The 23,380-nt window shown below is 41.2% G+C and overlaps 1 protein-coding gene and 1 long non-coding RNA gene across 4 annotated transcripts; one reads left to right on the forward strand and one right to left on the reverse strand.

Moving 5' to 3' along the window:
* Window positions 1–944: 944 nt before the first annotated feature.
* LOC311601311 (uncharacterized protein) lies at window positions 945–14,486 on the reverse strand. Of its 3 annotated transcripts, none has more exons than XM_084788711.1 (6): window positions 14,355–14,486; window positions 13,183–13,313; window positions 12,149–12,222; window positions 10,404–10,491; window positions 10,005–10,125; window positions 945–1,001 (listed from the first exon to the last, which is right to left on the reverse strand). In XM_084788711.1, exons 1-6 carry the CDS (start codon window positions 14,401–14,403, stop codon window positions 976–978), a joined length of 489 nt encoding a protein of 162 aa, XP_084644837.1. In that variant the 5' UTR covers window positions 14,404–14,486; the 3' UTR covers window positions 945–975. The 3 variants fall into 3 exon arrangements, with proteins under 3 accessions (XP_084644837.1, XP_084644836.1, XP_084644835.1); XM_084788710.1 differs by lacking the exon at window positions 945–1,001 and adding an exon at window positions 5,585–6,220; XM_084788709.1 differs by lacking the exon at window positions 945–1,001 and having other exon boundaries at window positions 9,611–10,125.
* LOC311601324 lies at window positions 4,362–17,808 on the forward strand. Its single transcript, XR_014780501.1, has 5 exons — window positions 4,362–4,643; window positions 12,730–12,934; window positions 13,464–13,531; window positions 14,483–15,949; window positions 17,112–17,808. It is a non-coding gene; the product is annotated as an uncharacterized lncRNA (long non-coding RNA).
* The last annotated feature ends 5,572 nt before the right edge of the window (window positions 17,809–23,380 follow it).

Below are 23,380 nucleotides of genomic sequence, written 5' to 3' on the forward strand. Positions count from 1 at the left end.
CTTTGCTTATCTCTACAGCTGATGACAGAATGACCGTCGACTATGATCAAGCCTGAAACTGAGAAATTAGCTGCCCAGCTTTGCAGGGATTACGTGGGCCAATCCTCCAGGATTCCTGCTTCAGAGCAGTCTGTAAGATGCTTTGGACTGGCTAGCTGAAGGCTGGGATGCCCCAACAATGGAGAGGAACTTGTGACAGTACAGAAGCAGTCTTTAAGATGCTTTAGACTGGCTGGCTGAAGGCTGGGATGCCCCAACAATGGAGAGGAACTTGTGACAGTACAGAAGCAGTCTTTAAGATGCCTTGGCCCAGCTGGCTGGCTGAAGGCTAGGATGCCCCAACAATGGAGAGGAACTTGTGACTGTCCAGACACTCAGCTCTCTGTCCTGTCAATACTTTTGGAAGTTGCTTGCCTGCACTTCCTTCATATTAGATAGTTTTTCCTTCTGGAATCTCTTATGGGGTTGAAGACTAGATAGTAACAGTAGTAATATAAGTTTAGTGTGAAAAATGTAGATATTAGGATAAGAATCAGTAGCATAGGATAGATAGTTGAATAATTTCTTAAAAATTTTAACTACAAACAAACTGACTGTTCCTTGTAAATGTGACTTACTGGATAATTCTTATTTTGTTGTATATAACTTATTTTATTTAATAGAAAGGGGAGATGAAGGAGAGATAAACATGTTTTTGTTTAGACCACAAGTTGGGGATGAGAAAAAGACTTGTGAGAGAGCAGATGATGTTTATCCCCTTAGAAGTTAAATCACCATGTGGGGGAGATTGGTTATTAACCAGCTGAAAAACACGCTTGAACAAATTCTGAGAAGAGGTATATATGTGAGCCCAAAACAAGAGGCGGATCCTTTGGAGACTTGGGGATAATTTTGGCTATTCATTCCTGTGCCTCAAGGTGCTCCTAGAGAGAACTGCAGGAGGGAAGGCTTCGGGGCTCTGGGCTCCATTTGAGGCTATGGGTTCTGGTTGCTCCAGGTTCCTGCAGAAGAAATCCTGCTGATTCTGCCAGGATAACCATTCCTCAGAACTGATATCTTTATGGTTTCATTATTGTATTTTTAAAACTCCTTTTCCTATTATTTAGGTTAGTCGGGTTATCAGTGAGGTACTCTCGGTCAATAAGTTCATAATAAAATCTATTTGCTAAGAAAATTGAGCCTACAGGGAAGAGTCAGGCAGATATCTTGGTGACTGAGAGAAGAACATACAGTGACTAGAGGAGGGAACCAAGGGAGAAGACCCAATTGGGCCAGGAAAATAGAAGGAAAGATGCAATCAATTAGGAGGTCATCCTTTCACAGGATCAGTGCTTGCTCTGTGCCATCATAGGAGCACGGGGAAGGGGGGGTAGGGGAGGAGCTGAAGTTTGACTTAGAGATGACTAACATGTGTTTCTTCGCCTGTTCCTTGTTTTTAGGATCCTGGAGAGCTTCAGAGAACAGATGAAGTCCCTGCTGTCAATCAACTGTCTTAACCTTACCTTGTAAACCCAGGAGTCAACAAAGGGATTCATAGATGATCCAGGTAAAAAGTCAAAGTATTGTCTTGATTCTCCACCCTAAATCCCAGATGGACATGGCTAGATACTGGTCATTGGCAGGTGACACATGTGGAATAAAAAATCAGCCCTAAACCAGAAAACCAAACCACTTTTCTCAAGGCATTTACTGTGCACAAGTACCCTCCTTACACTGGCTTGCCTAGCAGACGGCATACCCAATGCCTCAGGTTTAAATCATCCCATGATACCAGCCCTCTCCTAAAACCTAGAGGTTGTTTCCTTGCTGAAGTCCTACCCCACTCCCAGTCAGGTGAATTTCCAGCTCCTCTTCCACCTACCTTCCCCACAGGCTGGAACTTGGATTACACAAACACTTGAATTCGCTATTCTAAATACTGCAATTTGCCTGTCCTGTCTGCTGACCTCGGCCTCTCTGTATTTGACATGGTTTGATTCTGTAGGGTTGTGGGTTTTGTTTCATCACCAAGGTGACTATGTGGTTAATTACCCTTTGACTTTTGGGGTCAAGGCCTCCATCTGGGCAGGAAACATCAGTGACTCCAGAAATTTCACCCATTCACCACCCCCATGTCTCTGCAGTGTCAGGACTTGTGTGTGCCATGGAGGAATGCCCAGAGGCTAACTGGAGCCACCAAGTTGTTGGTAGTGTATTGAGCAGTCTCATCCACCAAGTTTCATTAGCTCCCTGGTTTCATCAGACTGCAGCTAAGCCAGGGACCAGATCTACTGGTAGAAGGGTCTCACTCCAAGGACTAAGCCTAAACCCATTTACTGCTTAAGGTTCATAAGCTTAGGATGAGTTTACACTTGAGGCAGAAAGACAGAGCAGAGGTGGAATGCTGTCTTGCCTGATCATCTTAGCTTCTGTGCAGGGCTACATGCCAGTCTTTATTTCCCACACGCTCATGTCTCAAGTAACTGATTTTCTTTGGGCAACATTTTCCTAGTGTTGACTAAGCACCAGGGTCACAAGCCTTGAATATTTGTGGAAAGCCAGTTGAGATGTGCAAGGCCCTCACTTCTGGGAGTAGTAGGAACATCTAAGACCTGAGCCAACCTCTACCCATCATGGGAGCAGTTTAAAAGAGCACTGATGCACTTATGGCAGGTGCTGAACAAAGTCAAGAATGGTCTAGGAGAGCCAGGGGTTCTTCCCACTGGGGCACTTCCCACCTGGGGCTCTTCCCATCTGGGGTTCTTCCCACCTGGGGCTCTTCCCACCTGGGGCTCTTCCCACCTGGGGCTCTTCCCACCTGGGGCCCTTTTCTCATGGAGCCCCTTCCACTTGGGGCCCTTTCCATCTGGGGTTCTTCCCACCTGCGGCTCTTCCCACGTGGAGCCCTTTCCACCTGCATTGTGGGCAAAGATGCAGAGACAAAAGAGAACTTTGTGCTGCTTATGATATTGGCGATGCACGAGGGCAGAAAGTTGCAGAACCTTTGTATCATACCCAATGGTTCACCAAAGCTGAAGGCAGAGTGCATGCTGAGAGGAAAGAAACAACTACAGAGGGAAGGAAAAGATAGGACCAATAAGGGGGGACTGGGATTGCATTGCATAACAATAGATGATCATGCAGCAGAGCCTTGCTTACTGTTCCTGCTGAAAAGCCTAATCATTTAACATCCCCTGTGGCATAGTTAATGGAAACCTAGCTCTGAATCTGAGAGTTGATTTTTAATTTGGTGTTTGAGAATGAATAACATGTACTTTGATCAGTCTGTCCTTCTCCCTCTCCCCTAACTCCACACATAAGTTTTCCTACCACCACTCTCTGCCCACTGAATCTCTTCAGTGCAGCCAGTATGTGCACGGGTGTGGAGTCATTCACTGGGACACAGACAGCCCATGAGAGAGTCTATATTGCCAGAAAAACAACCCTCAATCTCCTTCTCCCAGCAGCCATTTGTTGTCACTGATGACCCCAGCTTGAGGTTAAAGTGTTGGGGCCACTCCATGGTGATGTGTAATTTGGGTGGCAAGAGTAGTCCTAGGTCAGTTAGTGCAAGGTAAGGCTTCTGGCCACACACATTAATCCTTCATCAGGCGAGCAGGCTCTTGCTTCAGTTAGTCAGAGAGCCTGAGGTGAGGGTTATCAGTGGGGTCTATCAGGCTGTCCTCTGACAGAGTTAGAATCCCAGCAGGAGCTGGGAGTGCAGCAGGGGCTCAGGAGCAAGGCTTCAGGTGGCTTGAGATCACAGCGGGTGGGACAGTTATTAACAGGAACATGTCTCCAGCCCAGTCAGGGTGAACAATACCCACAGGCTACAACATGTCAAGCCTACTTTCCCCTTCATTGTCCGCAAGATACACTTCAAAACATTGCTCAATACACAGCCCTGGCTATTGGCTGCTACTGTGGCATGAAAAGATGTGGAGGAAGGGTGTGGACTGAAGCTGATAGTCTTAATAATACTCTTCCTTTTTTATTATAAAATGCATTTGGGACTAAGAATCTTTATAAATGTTGGATGCCACAGAAAACTCATGAATATGCAGCTGTAAATCTGTGTATATATAATATTCCATTATATATAAGCCAAGTCTTGTCCTTTCTATGTGGAAATGAGCAAGTGTAGAAGTTAAATTAAACCATGTCTGGAAGCTCTTGTGAATTTCATCATTTCCCCTGCGTGAGCCACACTAATATGTAACTCCTGAGCTCTCCCTGGAGGGTGAATTGAACTTGGCCTCATGTTGAAAAGATAAACAAGGTCAAACTGACTCTACCACCCCATGTCTCCTCACTGGGTTATAGTGAGGTGCTTTCAGCTTGGGGCCACTTTATTGACATTGTTGTTGGAGTGGAGAAACACAGGAGAGCTTACAAAGCCACCTACTTTGAATCTTAGAGCTAATGACTACTGTGTTGAGGATGGAGAAGGCAGGCTAGGTCCCGGGGCTTCCTTTCCAGGCTCTTCAATCTAGAAGGTGTTGCAGCTGTTCTGTGGTGTTCGAGAGAAGGACCGAGCTCCTGGGTTGCAGCTGTTGACTCCTCTGCTCACAATCTCTGGAGAACTTCTCTGTGCCTCTACTTACCCTCAGCTGGTAGGAGTTGAGCATATGCAGGAGGGGCAACAACTACAGCAGGAAACTCTGGTGAGTGTCAGCATTTGATGAACTACCTGACAAAGTGAGTGTGACTGTGCTCAGCCATTGCAGGGCTGCTCAAGGAGGTTATCTCCAAGAATAGCCACATTCTAAGCAGTGGGCAGAAGCAGTCATGCCCACAGGTGGCCTCAGGCCTCCTGGAATTCCCATGCCTTCCTAAGAAGTGCTCAAGCTTACCGCTGTCCTCAGAAGTCCTGTGCTTTGTGAGGAAAGTGTTCTGCTCCCCAATGGCATATTCTTCAGCTGAAGAGCAGATTGCTAAAACAACTTTGCAAATGCAGAGCTTAGGCTGTGATTCTGAGAACTATGGATGCTGTCCAGCAAATTAGAGTGAACTCCAAAGTCACACTGGGACCAGGGTGCTTGAGTAGCTATCAAAAGCCCACATGCCACCACCATCCTTCTGTTGCCCTCAGGGCCATACCTCTTTAAGACCTCATCTCCAAATGGGGTGATTTCTGGTAGAGCTATCCATGCCCCTGACCCCCCCCCCACTCCTACCACTCTTAATATAGTGTGGAAATGTTCTTCTTGGTACATGACCAACAAGCAAAATCACCTTTGTGGCCACAATTCTGGGGAGATGATCCCTGAACTGTACTGGCCAGCCAATCTAGCCTGCTTGTGAGCTCCAGGTGCAGTGGTAGACACTGTCTTTAAAAGTAAGATGGGGATAACACACACACACAAAGACAAATCAACCAACCAAAAAGGTTGCAGGTGCAAAAAGGGTGCCTATATTCATAGCCACAGAGGAGGGTTCCAGCCATTGGAGTCTGTAAGTGTAGAAAACAGGCCAATGTGCCAGGAACAGGTACTGCATGAAATGTTTCTCTCTAGAACATAGGCTCTTCATCAGGACATAAGTGTGGGTCTACCAAGTCAGAAATATTCCTAGGATTTCAAAGTCAGCCTCACAGACACAAGACTTGCAGTACAATATAGTGTTTATTAAGCAAAGACATACCCTTTTTTGAACAGATATTACTTCTCAAATTGGTTGTCTGGAATATAGGTTACAAAGTGGCATAGGACCACAGAAGACATATATGAATAAATCAAGATTAAGGCCCGAGATTTAAAAAAAAAAAAAGGGCGTGATGGAACAATATTTTTCTGCATTTCAAACCTCTGTGGCATTTCTTATTTTGGCAAAAACATTAGTACCCTAGAATTCTGCCCATTGAAGGCAGCTTGCCCCAGCAAAAGCACAGATGTATATACGTATACTTGAAAAAGTGTGGAGCAAGCAGATGGAAATGAATAGTAGTTATCACACACTAATCTGGATGTAATAGTTTGCTTTTGCAGCTTCCTTTCCATTAAACTCATTATGCTTAAGAAACAACTAAAAACTAAACTTATGAGTAAAGAAAATAACCCACCCACCCTCTCACATCAAGGGACTCTTGTATGTCCCTTTCCCATATAGACCATGGACTTAGGTCTTCTGCCTCATCTTCCCCTTAGGGGTGAGGATTGATGGTGTTCTCTTCAGTCAGAAAATATGCAGAATTATCTTGACCAGGCTGCCTGGTCTCTCTCAGGTAAGCAGAAGAGGCATGCTGCAAAGAAAAAAAAAAAAAAGCAGGGAGAGTGGTAAACTGAAATATTCTGTGGTGATAGGAGTATTCCTTTATTTCAAGCCAGTGAGCCACTGACAAGTATCTTTGCATTATTGGTTTACAAGGTACTAGCAGAGGAGAGAGAGAGGCAGGGGGGGATGGAGAGAGAGAGATAGATAGATAGATAGAGAGAGAGAGAGAGAGAGAGAGAGAGAGAGAGAGAGAAACAGAGACAGAGACAGAGACAGAGAGACAGAGACAGAGAGAGACAGAGACAGAGAGACAGAGACAGAGACAGAGACAGAGACAGAGACAGAGACAGAGACAGAGACAGAGACAGAAAGAGAGCTTGGAAAGTTAGGATTCCTGTACTATTCTTCCTTCCAGATGCCCCTTGGCTTAATGGCCGTCCTGAGAACCCAAAACTTCCTTTTAGTCTGCAGCATATGTGTCTGGCCCTCCATTCCCCAGCTTTTGTGAAGTCAGACCTAGCCAAAGTCTCAACTTTAGCCTTGGATTGAAGTCATTTCTGCACTTACACAGTGGAAGTAAAGGTGTCAGCTCCCACCAGGAAGTGGAGGAGGACAAGCACAAAGGCAGTGTTACAGGTATCAGTTGTAGAACTCTTTTTTGACTCTATTTTGAAGTGATTCAGGACCAAGTAAGTGGAACCAAATGGGGTGAATGAGGAAAATAGATTCAGAAGGAGTTGGGTTTCAAGCAGACAGCTGAAGACCAGGACAGGAGTGAGCAGAAAGGAAAGAGCCCAGTCAGAGTCATATGTCCACAGGATGAAACTCTTGCCTTCCTACTCTCTTTCCCAATGAGCTATCTGAAACCCGACGTTCACTGCCTGGACGATTAGATCAATTTGCTGTCAACTCTGATTCTTAGAGTTCCACTCAAGAACATCATTGTATTGGTAATGGGCACAAAAAGGGCTACCTTTTGGAGTCTACTTTGCTAGTGAGCCCGTCAGACCATTTGCCAATTTTAATCTCGGTATGAGATCATAGGGACCCAATTTCTGGTGACACTGATGGTTCATTTGGTCAAGGCATGTATATGAAAATGGTACACATTTAGCTATCTAGAATTTCTAAACATTTAAAATGAAAATACTTTTGATGTCTTGCTTCTTTGCCAGATTGAATGTTTCTGCTCCTTATAAGGCTAGCTGGGACTTTACATGAAGAGCTAAATCTGCTGGGTTATTTTTATCAGGACCAGTTTTATTCTGTAAGTGTAGCCCTTAAAGATGGTCCCCAAGGTCTGTCTGCCCTGTCTAACATAAGGCAACTCCATAGATAAATGCTAAGCACACTCACTCAGCAAAGGGAATTTTAAGGAACTTTTTCAACATGATGAGACCTATCCAAGGTAGGTTCTAGACTGTATTGCAGTATTGCAAAATGGATAATCTCAGTAAGGAATCTGGATTCAGTGTTGAGCTTGGCACTAAAGTGAGGTGTGGCTGGGGAAGACTGAAAATCAGATTGTATTTAGGAATCATTTATGCAGCTCAGTCATACAAGGATCTTTGTAGCTGTTACTACTGCAATAAAACCCAATGGTTTTACTCAGCAGTGAGTTCTACCATCACATGTGTGACTTCCTTCACATTGATAATGCTTTCAACTCTGCATACCAAATAGAGAACATATTGCTGGGGCATTCTCCTTATGAAGAAGAGTCCCAGATCAAAAGAAAAAAGCTATAGGGCATTTCAACTCTATCATACAGATTCCCTCTTAGACTGTAGAGCCACAAGTTGAAATAAGTCACAAATGACTCTAAGTCTCACAGACAGGAATTTACACAAGCAAACTGAAAGTTCCATGCAAAACCTCTGAAAAAATGTCTGTAGTAAAATTATTCATAATTATCAAAAACTTGAAAGCAATTCAGATGTTTTTCTGCTGATGGAGGGATTAAAATTGGCAATATAGTCATAATGTGGAATAAATGAAAGTGATCCATTGTTTCCTGTGACATGAAATTTGCTAACTGTACATTTCTAAGAAAAGGAGACAGATGAAAATGTCCTCACATTGGTAATAAGAATGAAACCAATGTTGTTTTGATTATGTAATGTGTGACATTAAGGGCATCACAATGGAATGGATAGGTATTCTTTTTTGCTTTTGTCCATCTTCCCGTGTATTGCCCTTTCTATTCCAATTACTTTATTTTTGTGACAACTTCCATGAATCCCAGGATGGCCTTGAACTCATGGCATAGATAATGGCCATGAACCCCTGACCCTTCTGCCTCTCCCTCCTGACTACTGCATTGAAAATTTTCTCTAAGTCCAAAATTAGTTCAAAATGAAAAACATTTACAAAATATAAGCATCAGGATCAGGCAGAGTGCCCCACCAGATACATCCCAATTGCTCCACGCAGCTTCAGAATGCACACTTCACAACAATGCTATGGATACAAGCAAATTGCACTTCTTCAATCATTCAGTTAGTTTTATATATTCCATTTTAGTCCTTTTGGAAAATTCTAGTTCCCTGACAGTTTCAGTGCTCAGAGCTTTGACTAAACTTTTCTGCTATCAATCACTTCCAAATCACTTTTGCATCTTAATAGTATATTTGCAATTTTCTGGTTCCAAATGAAAAAATAAAATAAATATCAGTAAGCCATAGCAAGCACTCCAGATGCTGCTAAATTTCAATGTCTCTTGCTGGTTATCTGGCTTTGCTCCTCTGACTGGAAAGGCTAGCTGTGGGATCTTATAAGGATTGCTCCACAGCTGGTTTAACAATAATGAATATAATTCCACAGAACAACCCTACAAGGTAACTTCAGATAAGTACGTTAAGTGCAATCACTCTTCATGTAAATGTTAGAAATGGTCACACACACACACACACACACACACACACACACACACACACACACACACCTACCTTTGTGCTGTTTTCAAAGAACTATTTGGAAAGGAGATCTGAAACTTACAGAAATAATGGAAGTGGTGCTACTAAAACTATTTGACAATTAAACCTACATTTGAAACTGAGGAGAAAAGAAAGATGAACCATAATAAGTGAAAATGTCACAATATAACTTATCTGCAATGAGATCCATGTCTCAAGTGTTGCAGGTTTTATACAATGGTATAATTAGGACTTTGTTATAGAAACACATAAAAAAAGCAGCAGTATTTTGGAGGGATTAACCACCTTCACTGCTACTTCCATTACATTGTCCTGGCAACACACATGCCTATAATTCTGTCATCTCTGCACTCAGGAGTGGAGCTAAAGGGCCCGCTCTGACTTCTAGGACAGGGTGAACAATACATAAAAAATTTGCGGCAAAACATCAACAAAACTAACAACAAAAACATGTTGTTACACTAAGACACTGCAAGGACATAAACAATAAAGTGTTATTTATTCAAAGACAGATCTATCACAATGTTTGCAGTATTAAAATCAAAAGCAAGTGAATAATACAAATTCAACAGAAAAAAAGGAGAGTCTGCACATTTCTAACTGGGGTTTCTAAAATGTGTAAGATCAGTGATTGCTTGAATCTATGAGAAGATATTTACTTATATTTCTCTGAATCATCATCTCAAAGATTTACAGAAAATGAGCAAAATTGGACATGACACCTGTGATTTCACAGTGTTATAAACAGAACACTATTTTAAACCTCCTAACAACCTTGAAGGTCATCTGATTTATTTCATCCACTTCCAAGTAGCTCATTGTACCTACTCGATATCAGGGGTGTAAAACCCGTGGAAGAAAGGCTTGTCCTCGTACCTGTGCACTTCCTTGTAGTTGCACTTATGTTTCTGCTTGTGCTCAACCGAGCTGATTTCCTGGTCTGAATTGTTCCAAGTGGCCTTTGCTGAGTGGCTGGTCGAATATCTACAATCTCAACCTGAGATTCCAAAAGAAGAGAATACATTTGACTAGCGGGATAGAATAAGACACAAATAATAGGAAACACAGGCAGAACTCAAACACTTTAAACATAATAACATACTTCAAGCAATTGAGAAGCCAACACTGTGTGTGTGTGTGTGTGTGTGTGTGTGTGTGTGTGTGTGTGTGTGTATGTGTGTGTTTGTGTGTGTGTTTGTAACAGACATGAAGTAAATAACAACATTAGAGGGATAAAGGTTCATAGTTCTACACAACGGTGGTCAGTGTACATACTTCTGAGTCTGAATTAGGATGTTCCATTTTCGCAGCTTCATCCTGGCAAATTCTTTGCAATTCATTCTTCTGGCGTCGTTTTTCAAGCCTCAATAAAGCCATAAAGAAAGAATTATCAAAATGTGTGTTGTGTACTGGCCAGGAAACTTGCTCTTTGTTGGATAGCTTTCATTGCACTAGACAGGGTTATATAAGCTGATGGAGGGAGAAAAAAAGTCAGTGACAGTTTTGCCAGCTGTGAACACTGTCATCAACAATAATGACTGGCATGGCAAAATATGCCCACGTTTACAACAGTTGCATCAATGCTACGTGGCAACCGAGCAATTTCTGAATGGATTGATGGCCATACCACAGGAGGAAACATATGTCTGGTATTATAAGTCTGATCAAGAACACAATGCTGGGGAGTTCACCAGCCCCAAGAGTGAATCTACTTGCCATTACCTTGCTAAATGGGCATAGCGTCAATGTGCTCTCTAAATTAATGTCTTTATGCAATTCGTCTTTATGCCCATGGATTAGTGCAGTTCTCAGATCTCATCAGAGAAGTTCATTTATGCAGTATTCAGTGGTTAAAATTGAAACTCACAACTAGTCAAGCTATAGAGAATTAAGTGTTATTGGCATGTTTAGATATACATGGTACATCTGTAAGAGCCGCTTCCACACAAGGCTTAGGGAGTATTGCAGAAGGTAGGGCAGGAAGGCTGTAGGAATCAGAGATCAGGGAGATAACAGTGTCATGTGGACCATGACGGGAAGACTGCACTCAGGAGCTCATAATAGTGGCGTGGCCACATGAGACCCACAGAAGCCCTACCTCCTGTAATACTGCTCCAAAGAGTGTTTATTCTAATTGACCTCTTTAGAACAATATAGAAATATGATCCAATGAGAAGCCACTGTTAGAACCCAATCTCTGCTCTGAACACAGTAAAGACATTCATAAACAGAAAGAACTCTAGCTCAAGGACGGGAACTAGCCACTCAGATGTTTGTTTTGATAAATCTCTGGGTATTGTGTTTATTTCATACTCCATTATCTATTTTTCTCTTTATGGATTAAGCTTAACATCCAAATGGTATAACGAGAACACTTTTTTTACACAATGAGAAAGACCAAGGACAACCTATTTTAAGTAAAGCAAATGGTTTCAGAAGGTCTACTCAGGTTACATATGCTCATGGTAAGGTTTTGTCAACTAGTTCATATTTTATTTGCTTTCTCAGTGTCTCTACTTGTACAGACAGAGTTGACAGAGGATAACTGTGAACTATTGATTATCCTTACTCCATATCTCAAATGCTATCACGTGTGCTTTCAATACTCCTGTTTTTAAAAATATGTATTTCTTTATTCAGTGTGTGTGTGTGTGTGTGTGTGTGTGTGTGTGTGTGTGTGTGTGTGTGTGTTCATGTATGTCACTTGTGTGGAGGACAAAGGAAAACATTCAGGAATCAATCCTCTCTTTCTACTACGTGGGTTCTAAGAGTTAGGCTCACAATCTCAGATGTACTGTGTATATTTTTTTCTTGTTCCATTATTGGACCAATCTAGAAAATAATGCAACAGACACCAGTTACATAGTTCCTCACATACATGAAAATACACAGATTTGGAAACCAGCAAATTGGTCATCTTAGATTCATTTGAAATCCTTAGTTGATCATGTATTGTATGCAATTTCTTTAGTAAAAAAGTGTTTCAGCTCTGCGTTACTTACAGCCATGATACCTCTTACCTGGGGCACTTCACAGGAATGTCATCATCCGAGTCAATAACTATAACATTGGATTGAATTTCAGTGGGGTGTTCCTGCAGAAAGATTAGCATATCCATTTCCGTTGTTGCCATCATCATGTTGGCATCTTTGAGAGTCAAACCCACAGTCAAGCCCCAGCCTAATTTCCACTCAAATGTCTCTGCATACTAAAATATGCTTGACATATATAGCATCCATTACATATTCTAGTTACAACTGATCCACAGGTCAGTGTGAGGAAGACACCACGTTTATAGGTATAAAAACAAAGTATACACAAAATGATTTATCCCAAGCCTAGTAGATCCAGAAGAGGAATTTCATTTTCACTCAAGTTCACCGCTCACGATTTTATGCCATCATACTGTAAAGACTGTAAAGACTCTTCTGACTGCTGTCCTTCTGTTCTCATCTTTTATAAAATACACACCAGTATAGGAACAGTGTCCTAGAGGCCTAGAGAGAAAAACTGGAGTAAATCACAAGTAGACGTCCTGGTGCCTTGATGAAGGCTAGCGGAATATGGATCGGCCAAGTAAGATTCATTTTCTCTTTCTCAGAAGAGGAAGCAGATCTTGGGACTGAGTCCTACATCTTTGAAGTCTACATTCTCATGGCAGATGACAGACAACTTCCTTCAGTTTTCGCTTCTATACAACGTTCATTACTGTTTTCAATATGGAGAGGCGGTTTATTCTAAAACTGAATGTGGGAGTGATGGATCTGCTACACCACCACAAGAGGATCATGTACCACAGGCCAGAGGTCTTCATCTAGGCTGCTAACACTGCCCTGTCCATGGTGTTCTACTTATGCCCCCATTGGTGCCAAATCCTTGAGATTCCATCCACTGTAATCACTGTAATCAGTCCAGATTCCTGCCATTCACCTCCTAAACAAATATACAATTGCTCCTTCCTCACTGAATACTGAGTCCCTCTGCACTGATGTCCAGCTGCTGAAAGCAAAGATGATGTGCCCTTCAAAGTGAGGGAGACATAAAACATACTCACTGATTCGTGTGGCTTAGGAAGGATGGAAATGGTTCCCACGAGATAGTACTGTTGCTCCCCTAACAGCCTTGGAGCTGATGACCGAATGTTTCTGCTGTTAGGAACATATTTCTTCCAAACCATAAATGACTCTAAAGATGACACAATGTCAATTAATTTAAAAAGTATACTGGATAAATAAGGTGGCAGCTAAATAATACATCACAATGCTGTTTGCCACCCCAATGGCATTTTTCAAGATTTTGAGCCATGGTATTTTTCTTGTCTTCTTTCATTGACAGCCAAGCTCTGCAGATTCCCCAGATGGTCATCACCAAAATATGAAAACCAAATGTAAACTTGTGCTGAGGTCAGTCTTTTGCTGTTGCTCAATTGATTGTTGTGGAAGTCTCTAAAAAAACTGTGTGTGTGTTTGTGTCTGTGTGTGTGTGTGTGCATGCATTTTTCCATATGTTTTAAAGATATTTCACCTTTAATTTCTAAGAAACATGAAAAATATTTTAATTAGCATTTGGTTACCTGAAGCACAAACTATACCTCACCTCTGATTGTCTTGTATATTTTATGGCTCTGAAGCAGTTAACTTTTTATATGTCAATTTCTCTGCTTGCACATCCTTAAACCTTAAAAATTAAACATCAGGCCCCATAGCATACATGCCATAAATGTGGAAATAGCATAGATTTGTCTAGTGAAAATGTTAGAGAGATGACTTCTTTCCCCAGGTTAGTGTGCAGAACTTTAGTGTTTATATTTTATATATTGGTCCTTGATAGGATGCTAGAATTCTAGACCCCCAACCCAACCAGTAATTCAATCTGTGGTATGATTTACAAGCTACACAATCCATTTGTAACTTTAGGTGTTCATAGAGTTGCCTTTAAGCTTGGCAGTGCATTAACCTTTTCTTTTTTTATTAAGTTTTAAAAATATTTTGTTTTCTAAGGTGAGACAGCCATCATTTACCGATGTCATCTACCATATTTCTATATGGGACCACTTTATAAAAGTCACTACTATTTTTTTAATGCCTAATAGGCATAGCCATAAATTGTGAGTCTATTGATGTTAGATGTTTTGTAAAGGCCAATAACACAAGAACATGTATGCTAGCAATCAGGGAATACATCACACCTGATCATCATGTATATATCATGGGATGGATTGCTTACCATCATAATAATTCTGCAGGTACAAGATGAATTTCACATAGGCATACATTTTGTTTTTTTCATATTTGCCTCTCTCAGCATCTCTTTGCTGGGCATTCTGATACGCATTTCCTTTTCTTACCCAACAGCAAAATTCAACAAGACTTCCAACTAAGGAGAGCAAGAGGCAAAGTTATGTAGTCTGCGGGATTATTTCACACAATGAAAGTCTTCCTTAGTTAAAAGAACATTTTAAAGAACACAACTTTCTTCCCATGAACACTGATACTCACTGAGCTATCATTGTTGTATGTGTAGACTAGTATACTGGTATTTATATAGCACTACTAAAATCAGAGAATTACTTCTGTAATTAGGGCTTAGGATAAAGAACAAGACAGAGTGGAGGATGATTATTCCATAAAATAATTTTCTTGATTCTTTGATAATTTCATATACGCATGTGATATATTTTGGTCAAGTTTATGTCCCATGCCTCCCAAACTCTCCCAGATCCAGTTTCACATCTACTCATAACCCTTTGGGGGACAAATGACCTTTTCACGGAGTCACTTAAGACCATTGAAAAACACAGATATTTACATTAAAATTCACAGCAGTAGAAAAATTAGTTATGATGTACTGGTGAAAATAACGTTATGGTTGGAGGTCAGCACTGCATGAGGAACTGTACTAAAGGGTCACAGCATTAGGAAGATTGAGAACCACTGGGACAGAGCATGCTCAGCCAGCCAGGGACCACGTCATTGAAGAAAACCCACTCACCTTCCCCCAGTATCCACGAAATGTCACTAGCTCCTTGGCTGAGAGTCAGGGCCCATGAACTACTACTCCCTATTCCTCCAGAGGAGATAGTTTTTTAATGTAAGAAATGTTGTGAATGAAATTATAGGCTATAAACTTAAATGAATATATGATCATCAGCTATATTACCTGATATTTTTTTGACAAAAATTGCTAAGGGGTAAGAGAGAAAGAAATTATTCAACTGAGTGTTACTGGTCACTCAAAAATCCAAAATTAAATTGAAACAAAACAAAGCCATGTATACATACCTGCATTTGCCAAAGGAAGTTGGAGAATGATCTTCTGAGATATTTCATCCTTTTGTTCATCAAGAATAATATCTAATAAAGTCTTTCCCACAATATCTTCCTGGAGAGAGTGAGAGAGAACAGCCTTTGCTTTCTATACTAATACTATTAGTCTGCCCTGTGAACCTAGCTCTGCCCTTGCCCACCTATAGGTATAGGTAGGTGCTGAGCTTCAACCCAATTGCATTGCCCTCCAGTAACTGCTCCATGCTACAGCCCATTCTGGCCATGGTTTTCCTGTGTATTATCTACCTCAAACAGTTGAAGCCTTTCCTATCCATCTCGGAGACCACCAACGCTGTAACCACCACCATGTACTGTTTCCAGAATTTGTTTTTATTGACTTGACACGAAAACCAGTGGAGAAGATGATGAAATATGGGCATAGTTGGATACCAATGGGTTATATGAGGCTAAAAGTAAATCACCCGTAAACAGAAAACCATAATGACCCGCTTCTCCAGAATCTGGAAGAACTTACTAGACGGTGGCCAAGAAGAGGTAACACATTCTGTGATATAAAAACGACTTTTCCATCTATGTTCATGATAGTTGAAATGTTTTCCAATGGCTAATAAAGACATAATAATAATATAATTCAATAGTGGAACAATAATAAAATGATAGCTTTATTTCTAAGTGCATAAATAATTATAATAGAACACTGAAAATGTTTTCCATTTCTTACATATCGTTAAGGTAGGACCATACCTAATTAAATTCTTCCTCCTACACAACAGAATCTACTTAACCTTAGGCATGAGATACTTATCAAATGATGTGTCACTTACACAAATGTCAGTGTGCACCCAATTAACACTAAACATGGGAATTTTTAGACATGAAAAGTGCACTTAACATACGAACATAGATAACATGGGTTTTTTGAAGTTTGATGTGATCTGAGAAGTGAAATGTAAGCAAAAGGTCTCCAAAGAAAATTATCATAGAAATATCAATTTGGGGGCTGAGGCTATAGCTCAGTGGTAGGACATTTCCCTAGTGTTTGTGAGGACCTGGGTTCCATCTTTAGCATAAAAGGAAAAGAAGACATCAACTTATAAGTTAAAATACATGGTAAAACACAGCCAGAGAGTTTTGTATGTGTTTATGTTGGTAGAGTACTTACCAGGTGCAAAAGGACCTGGTTTATAATCCCAGTAACAGAAAAAAACAAATAAACAATGACAACAACAACAAAACAACCACCCAAATCAACAACTACTACAACAACAACAACAACAACAACAACAAAACTAAAGTAAGCCTAAAGCCAGGACCTGATAGGACTCTGACTGCAAGTTTTAGGAAGATTTTCAGGGAATGTCACTGAAAGGTTAAAATGAAGAAACTATATGACCAGTCCTCAACATATTAGAGGATACCATAGACGCTAATGGTTCTTCTTCTAGATATACATGAGGAAAAAAGCAGCGCCTCAAAGAACTGTGTTTGTCCACATTCTTGGCAGCATTATTCACAATAGCAAAAAGGTGAAGGCAATCTACTATGGTTTGGATATGGCCAGTCCTGCAAGCACTCATGCCTTGAAAGCTTGGCCCCCATTGCACACTGTGAGAGGTGGTAGGGTCTGTAAGAGGAGAAGCAGAGTGCTAGGTCACTAGGGATACTGCTTACCACTCTTTGGCTTTCTGTCTTACAGTATGGTTGTTCTCTCACTTGCTACCTCCACTGTAAATCCAGCTCCACCATGAAGCCATCTCACAAGCGATACAACCAAGCGGCCATCCACGACGGAAGCAGAATTTTGAACTTGCACTAAATAAACCTCATTTCTTAGAAGGCAGCTACGCTCACCACTATACCACCAATGCCACATCAAGCTTTTTGTCTTTATAGAGTAACCAAACTTAGCAGTTTTATTTACCGCAGAGAAAGCTTAACATATACTCCAAGCAACTGACAGATAAAAGGCTCTGAAAAATGTAGCATAACAAGTAGGTAAATCTTATTTAGCCTTTACAGGGAATTCTGCCACCAAATATTTTAGTGAGTGAAATAAGCCATTCCAGAAAAGAAGCATGTTTCATTTTATGACATCTGTAAAATAATTAAATTGTAAGGAGAAAGAAAGAAGTGAAAAGCAAACCATAAAAATAATAAAAACTTTTAAAAAGAAAATGAAAATCAGCTCTTTGAAAAGAGAAATCCTGGTGATAAGCCCCTGATAAAGTGAATTGCATAATGAAAACCACAATCTTCAAAAAACAAGTTTATTTTATGTGTATGAGTGGGTTTTTTTCCCTGCATACATGTCTGTCCGACCCTCTGGGACTGGAGTTACAGAGAATTGTGAGCTGTTGCATGAGTGCTGGGAATTAAACTCAGATCCTCTGCAAGAGCATCAGTGCTCCTTTTTTTGGGGGGGGAGACAGGGTCTCTCCATGTAGCCTTGGCTGTCCTGGACTCACTTTGTAGACCATGCCGGCCTCGAACTCACAGTGATCCATCTGCCTCTGCTTCCCTAGTGCTGGGTTTAAAGGCGTGTGCCACCACGCCCAGCTAGCAGCCAGTGCTCTTAACTGATGATCAACAATTTTAAGAACAAAAGGTAGACATCATTACAGAACCTTCAGCCATAATAAATATGACTCGAGAACGTTATCATCAATTTTATGCCAGGACAATTGAAATTGATTGGATAAATAAGTTCTTAGGAAGTAGTTTACCAAAGATAACTCATGAAAGTAGAAAATTTGGATCATACCTTGATCACTATAGAATGGAACCATTACTTTCACATATCCACTTATTACCTGCTGTGGTTTCAAACTGGTTTGAGTGTATCCTCACCCAAAGGTTCACACACATGGAGATATTTGTAGCACAGAAATAGCAACTGACCAGCTCCTGGATTCATTATGTGTTAATCCAAAAGATTATGCTGCTTTTATTGGTGTCAGTGTATTGACACTGCTAGGTAAGTGCTGTGACTGAGCTATAACCCCAGCCTCAGTTGAAATTAAAAACAAAAGACGAAAGAAAAAAACTCCACCTTCTTTTCATGGCTCAAAATAATGGCCCAAGCTACACCTCGTTCCAGAGGCCTTAATTTTTTAAACATTTTTTCTGCTTAAAGACAGCTGTGCTCATACTTACAGAATGTTTGTGGCACGAAAAGCTTCTCTAAGAAAAGGTTTTCCAGGGAAGTTACTCACACATGACAGAAGCTAAAAGGTGGCAGAGGAGGCATTTCCCCCTGCACTTGTGCCGATAAACATCCCTGTGGTTTATAGTCACCTTCTATAGTAGTTCAAATATGCATTAGGTTTTATACAACTTATTGAAAGACTTCAAATGATAATTTTGAGGCCTCTACACAACACAAATTTCATTATATGATACTTACCAGTCCTTTTTTTTTTTATATAATGAACTGCATAAAAGGAAGAAAGAAGTCCATACGTGGCTTAGGTTTTCATTTAAGAATGTGTACTGTTGTAATACTTGTTGTTTTACTTGAAGGCCTTTAGTCTTCCAGCTATGCTTTGAGATGTGCTGTAGTGCATCTTGTATTATACACAATCTACACATAGAGTACACAACAAAAGCACCCTTACCATAACCGCCGTCTGATGGTACTCTTTATGGGTAGTGAAGACAGGAGCTTCATTTTTTTCAAAATTGGCCCTTACGTCTGACATTCCTTCTCAAAAAAGAAATGCGAGATGTTATATTAAGATAATGAGCAGTTGATATTAGAGTTCTCAAAGTTACGAATTAGAAAAAAAGTATTAGTTTTTGAATGGAGGTGGGATTTGTGTATATCATAGCTTATAGTGGAAGTCAGAAGAGAACTTTGGGAAGTTAGTTCTCTACTTTCACTTTTATGTGGGTTCTGAGGAGTGAACTGAGGTCATCAGGCTTACATGGCATGTGCATTTAACCACTGAGCTACCTTACCAAGGCAAAGTTATAATTAGTATCATAGAGAAGACTTAATCTGTGGAATACAATTCGGATTAAAAATGATGGCATTGAAAATTCACCCAACAACGTGCAATTTTCCATTTGGTTCTGTGAAAACTCAGGATCCACAATATGCCAGACAAGGTTAACAACTCTGCATGGATCCATACCACCAGTCCCTAACTAAAAGCTGGAATTCTACTCTTCATTTCTGGACAAAGGCCTTACACTAGGGGGATCTTCAGGCCATTCCCAGGTCTGCTCAGTGAACACCACACCTCATCTTGTCCTCTGTTCCCCTTCACAGCCATACCACCTCTCCTCCTTGACCTGAGTCAGTAAAGACATCAGTAACACAGCCTCCCACCTCAATGTTTTATGTCAATAAGAATTAGCTCCTCTACTCACAAGAGAAAGAAATAGTCGGGGTGTACAACGTTTGTGCTGGGGGATTCTGACTCTAGGTCAAGAGTCTCACAGCATGCCCTCAGAGTGCACTCAAGTGCCTTCACTAACGAGGCAATGAGAATAGGGTGTGTAGCATTGGTGCCATAGGATGAAGAGTGTAGCAGCTATGGCCTGGCTGATGATGACTGAAGAAGAAATGCAATGTGATGGAGTGGACACAGGGCCTAGAAAGTATTTTAGGATGTTTAGCCACAAAGAAGGCATAGAAATAGGGAAAGCCATAGAGGAATAATGTAGTCAAGAAAATAGTTGCTTCAGTGTATTCCATGAGATTGTTAACTGTGGTATAAATAGTATTGCTCAAGAAGAGGACAGACATTTTATAAGCACCAAGTTAGACAACTAAGCTTACATAAGGTATATACTTAACTACATAACTTTAGACTAGACTAAAAACTTATATAACTGAAATGTGAAATTATGAAATCCACAGTTTACAGTTGGTGAGTTCCCCATCCCTATATCAATGATTGGTACAAGATTAGACAAAAAAATAACTCAGTATTTTGCCATTACAACGGAGCTCCGAGTCAACCTTACCTTATCACCCACTTGAAGTAAAGTGGTCTTATGTCTACTGTATCCAGGCAACTCTAGAATGCACACTGATTAGGAGATTGGCTGAGAACATAAAAGCCACTGACTATGATTGGTCCTAAGAGGCAGGGCTGTGATTGGTCAAAACACAAGTTTAAGTGACTGTGGTTACTGTTAAGAGCAAGGCTGTGATTGGCCTAAAACACAAACTTCAATGACTATGATTTGTTCTCAGAGTCAGTGTTGTCATTTGTTCAAACATAATCCTTAATGAATGTCATTGGTGGTTAGTGGTGAGGCTGTGATAGGTCTAAAATGTAAGCCCCAATGACAGTGGCTGGTTCTACAAGGCATAGCAGTTGGGCTCAATGAGTCTATAGGGAGACATTCAGCAGTTGCTGCTTTCCTGATTTGATCTTTTAAACATATGTCTCTATATGTTATATTTTGATTACTTTTATTTTATTAAATGTTTCCCCTGAATGTATGTATACCATGTGTATGTCTGACACCTATAGAGATCAGAAGAATGTATTATCTCATTGAACTTGAGTTACAAATAGTTGTAGGCCACTATAATGGGTACTGCGAACCAAACTCAGGTCCTGTGCTGGGGCAAAAAATGTTCACAACCACAGAACCATTTCTCTCTCCTCCTCGAGTTATATTCTGTTGCCTCTCTGCATAGTACCACACAGAAAAGACCACTGTCCTGGGACACCAGAAAAGGTCCATAGAGCAGACAAGTCTTTAGGCTAGAAATGTTCCCAGTCTTTGGCTAAGAGCTCTAAAGCTAGCTTGTGTTACTGGCTAAGAAATGCCCCCAATTCTTATGCCTATGCAAGAGCTATAACACTAGCTGCTGCCAAAGGATGAGACAATTCAATATCTGAGCCTGCCTTGGATTACAAGTCTAACTACAAAGCAGGAGTGGACATTCTCTACTTCCTAGGATCAGACAATAACTGGAAGGCTCAGTAGGCAAAGAGTCTCAATACCAGAGGCCTGCACAAGAGCTGCCATACTGTAGGGTGTCACCTCCTGTTGCTCAGATTACTCTGGACATTTTTCATTTTTGTTTTATTTGCTTTAACATGGGATACAGTGTAACCTAGCTGACCCCTCAACTCACTTTAGGTCCTTAAACTACTGATCCTCCTGCCTCCAGTCCACAAGGACTAGGATTAGATGCCTCTGCCACCATGTAAGATTCTTCATGGCTTAGATGGAACACACATCATCCATATCACCATCCCAGTATTTTGTGATAACTTTGTGAAGTCTTTTCCCCATTAATCTAGCTGTGGAAAATAAAAAGCCCCAAATCCTGCACAGTAATTTATGAGTAAGAATAAAATACAGAATGGGCCTTTACTTACTGGATATCAAGAATTATTATAAAGCTTCAGTACTCGAGATTGTTGACAACACTGAAGACATGTAAAATATAAGGAAACAAATGTGAAAGACACATAGCACCAATAAGATCCTTGCCAGGCCTTCCACCCGCTGCCACACTGACCTTTTTGTTCTCAGCATTATCTACAGGGCCTAGAGGCATATGAGCTCTGTTTATGGCAAAGGAGGGGAAGGACAAGTGGAACCTCAAGAACAAGGCCTTGCTCCACCTCTTGGCAGGACCTCATATTGCTCTCTGATCTTCAGCAAGTGAATTGGCATATCTGTGCCTCAGTTTGTTTATCTGCCAAATAGGAATGAGGCTAAAAGTGCCTGCTTCAAAGAGTTGCTCAGAGAGTCAGTGAAGTGATCATTTAAAGCTGGCCTGGTATTTACCAGTGAGCTTAAGACACAGTGAGTCTGACTTGCATTCTGTACATTGGGTGCCTCCTCTTTCTTGGAACTAGGGACCATGTATCTTTCGACATCACTGGAATCTGGCACCGGGGCTTGTGGGGTGCTACTGGAGAGGTCAAACTCTGGCATATCAGGATATCCAACTGAGTTCAGTCCATTACACTGGACTCCCTTTCTCAGTGGGGCTCTCCCTTCCCCTGATCTGAGACCTACAGATCCTCTCAGGAGTATCATGTAGCCCTCAGGGAGATTACAACCCCAACCTTTTCCTGGTAAGAAACTGTTCAGCAAGCACGTCCAGCCTCTAGCAAATGACCTTTATTATTACCTGGAAGTTCTTCCTCCATCCGTAGGATAATTATGAACTGTGTTTTCCTTCTTGTGAAAGGACCCCATGCTACTGCATGTTAATGAGATACTGTATCCCTGCATGTAAATCAAGTGTCCTGGCACATAGTGTATCAGACACCCTCAAACCTCTCCCCACTGCCCAAGGTTTACAAATAAAAATCAGCTGGCTGACTGGCTGGCTGGCTGGCTGGCTCTCTTGTGCTCACGCCATCCTTCTACCATGACCTTCTGAGACTCCATTTATTCTGGGGAAGAATCACTGTTGAATGCCTGAGGCTTGAGTGTTGATCAAGGCAGGCACAGTGATGGCAGAGCTGCTACATTGCTGATAGCTAGGTGCTGACAACTGCTAAAGCAACACCAGCCTGTGTCTCACATGACCTGTCTGCCAGCCAGTTTCAAACATCTACCTGCTTCTTCTGCCATGCTTGGCACAGCAGCTAGACAAAGGGCTATAACATGTTTGGTATCATCATGGCCATGTAGAACTCCAAATTCTCCACTGCCTTCTGATATCAGAGCTAAACTGTAACACTCCATGGAAAACACAATTTCCTCCTCCCCTGGTAAGACCAGGAAAGTCACGTAGGACATGGGCCTCACCCTAAAGCACTTTAGCATGTCCTGAGAAAACCAGGACCTTTGACCTCAAGGTCCATTCCTTTTCATTCAGGAGCAAGAGGCATCTGGACAGAGCCATTGTCTTATCCACAACAGGTATTTGCTAAATCTTTTTAGATCAAAAGTTGGATCTGCTACCTCCCTCAGCAAACCTTGACCACCCTGTCCTCCCTTGTCCCTCAACTTCACCAGTCCTATCTCCTCCTCTTC

The sequence above is a fragment of the Acomys minous genome (assembly GCF_964271855.1).
Source record: "Acomys minous genome assembly, chromosome: 7".
Classification (NCBI taxonomy): Eukaryota; Metazoa; Chordata; class Mammalia; order Rodentia; family Muridae; genus Acomys; species Acomys minous.

Coding starts and splice junctions, on each gene's coding strand:
- LOC311601311 (XM_084788709.1), bottom strand. CDS start 14,403: ATGTATGCCTATGTGAAATTCATCTTGTACCTGCAGAATTATTATGAT. Junction 13,314..14,354: donor CCTGCAGAATTATTATGATG/GTAAGCAATCCA, acceptor TGTCATCTTTAG/AGTCATTTATGGTTTGGAAG. Junction 10,126..10,403: donor ATCCTAATTCAGACTCAGAA/GTATGTACACTG, acceptor TTGGAATCTCAG/GTTGAGATTGTAGATATTCG.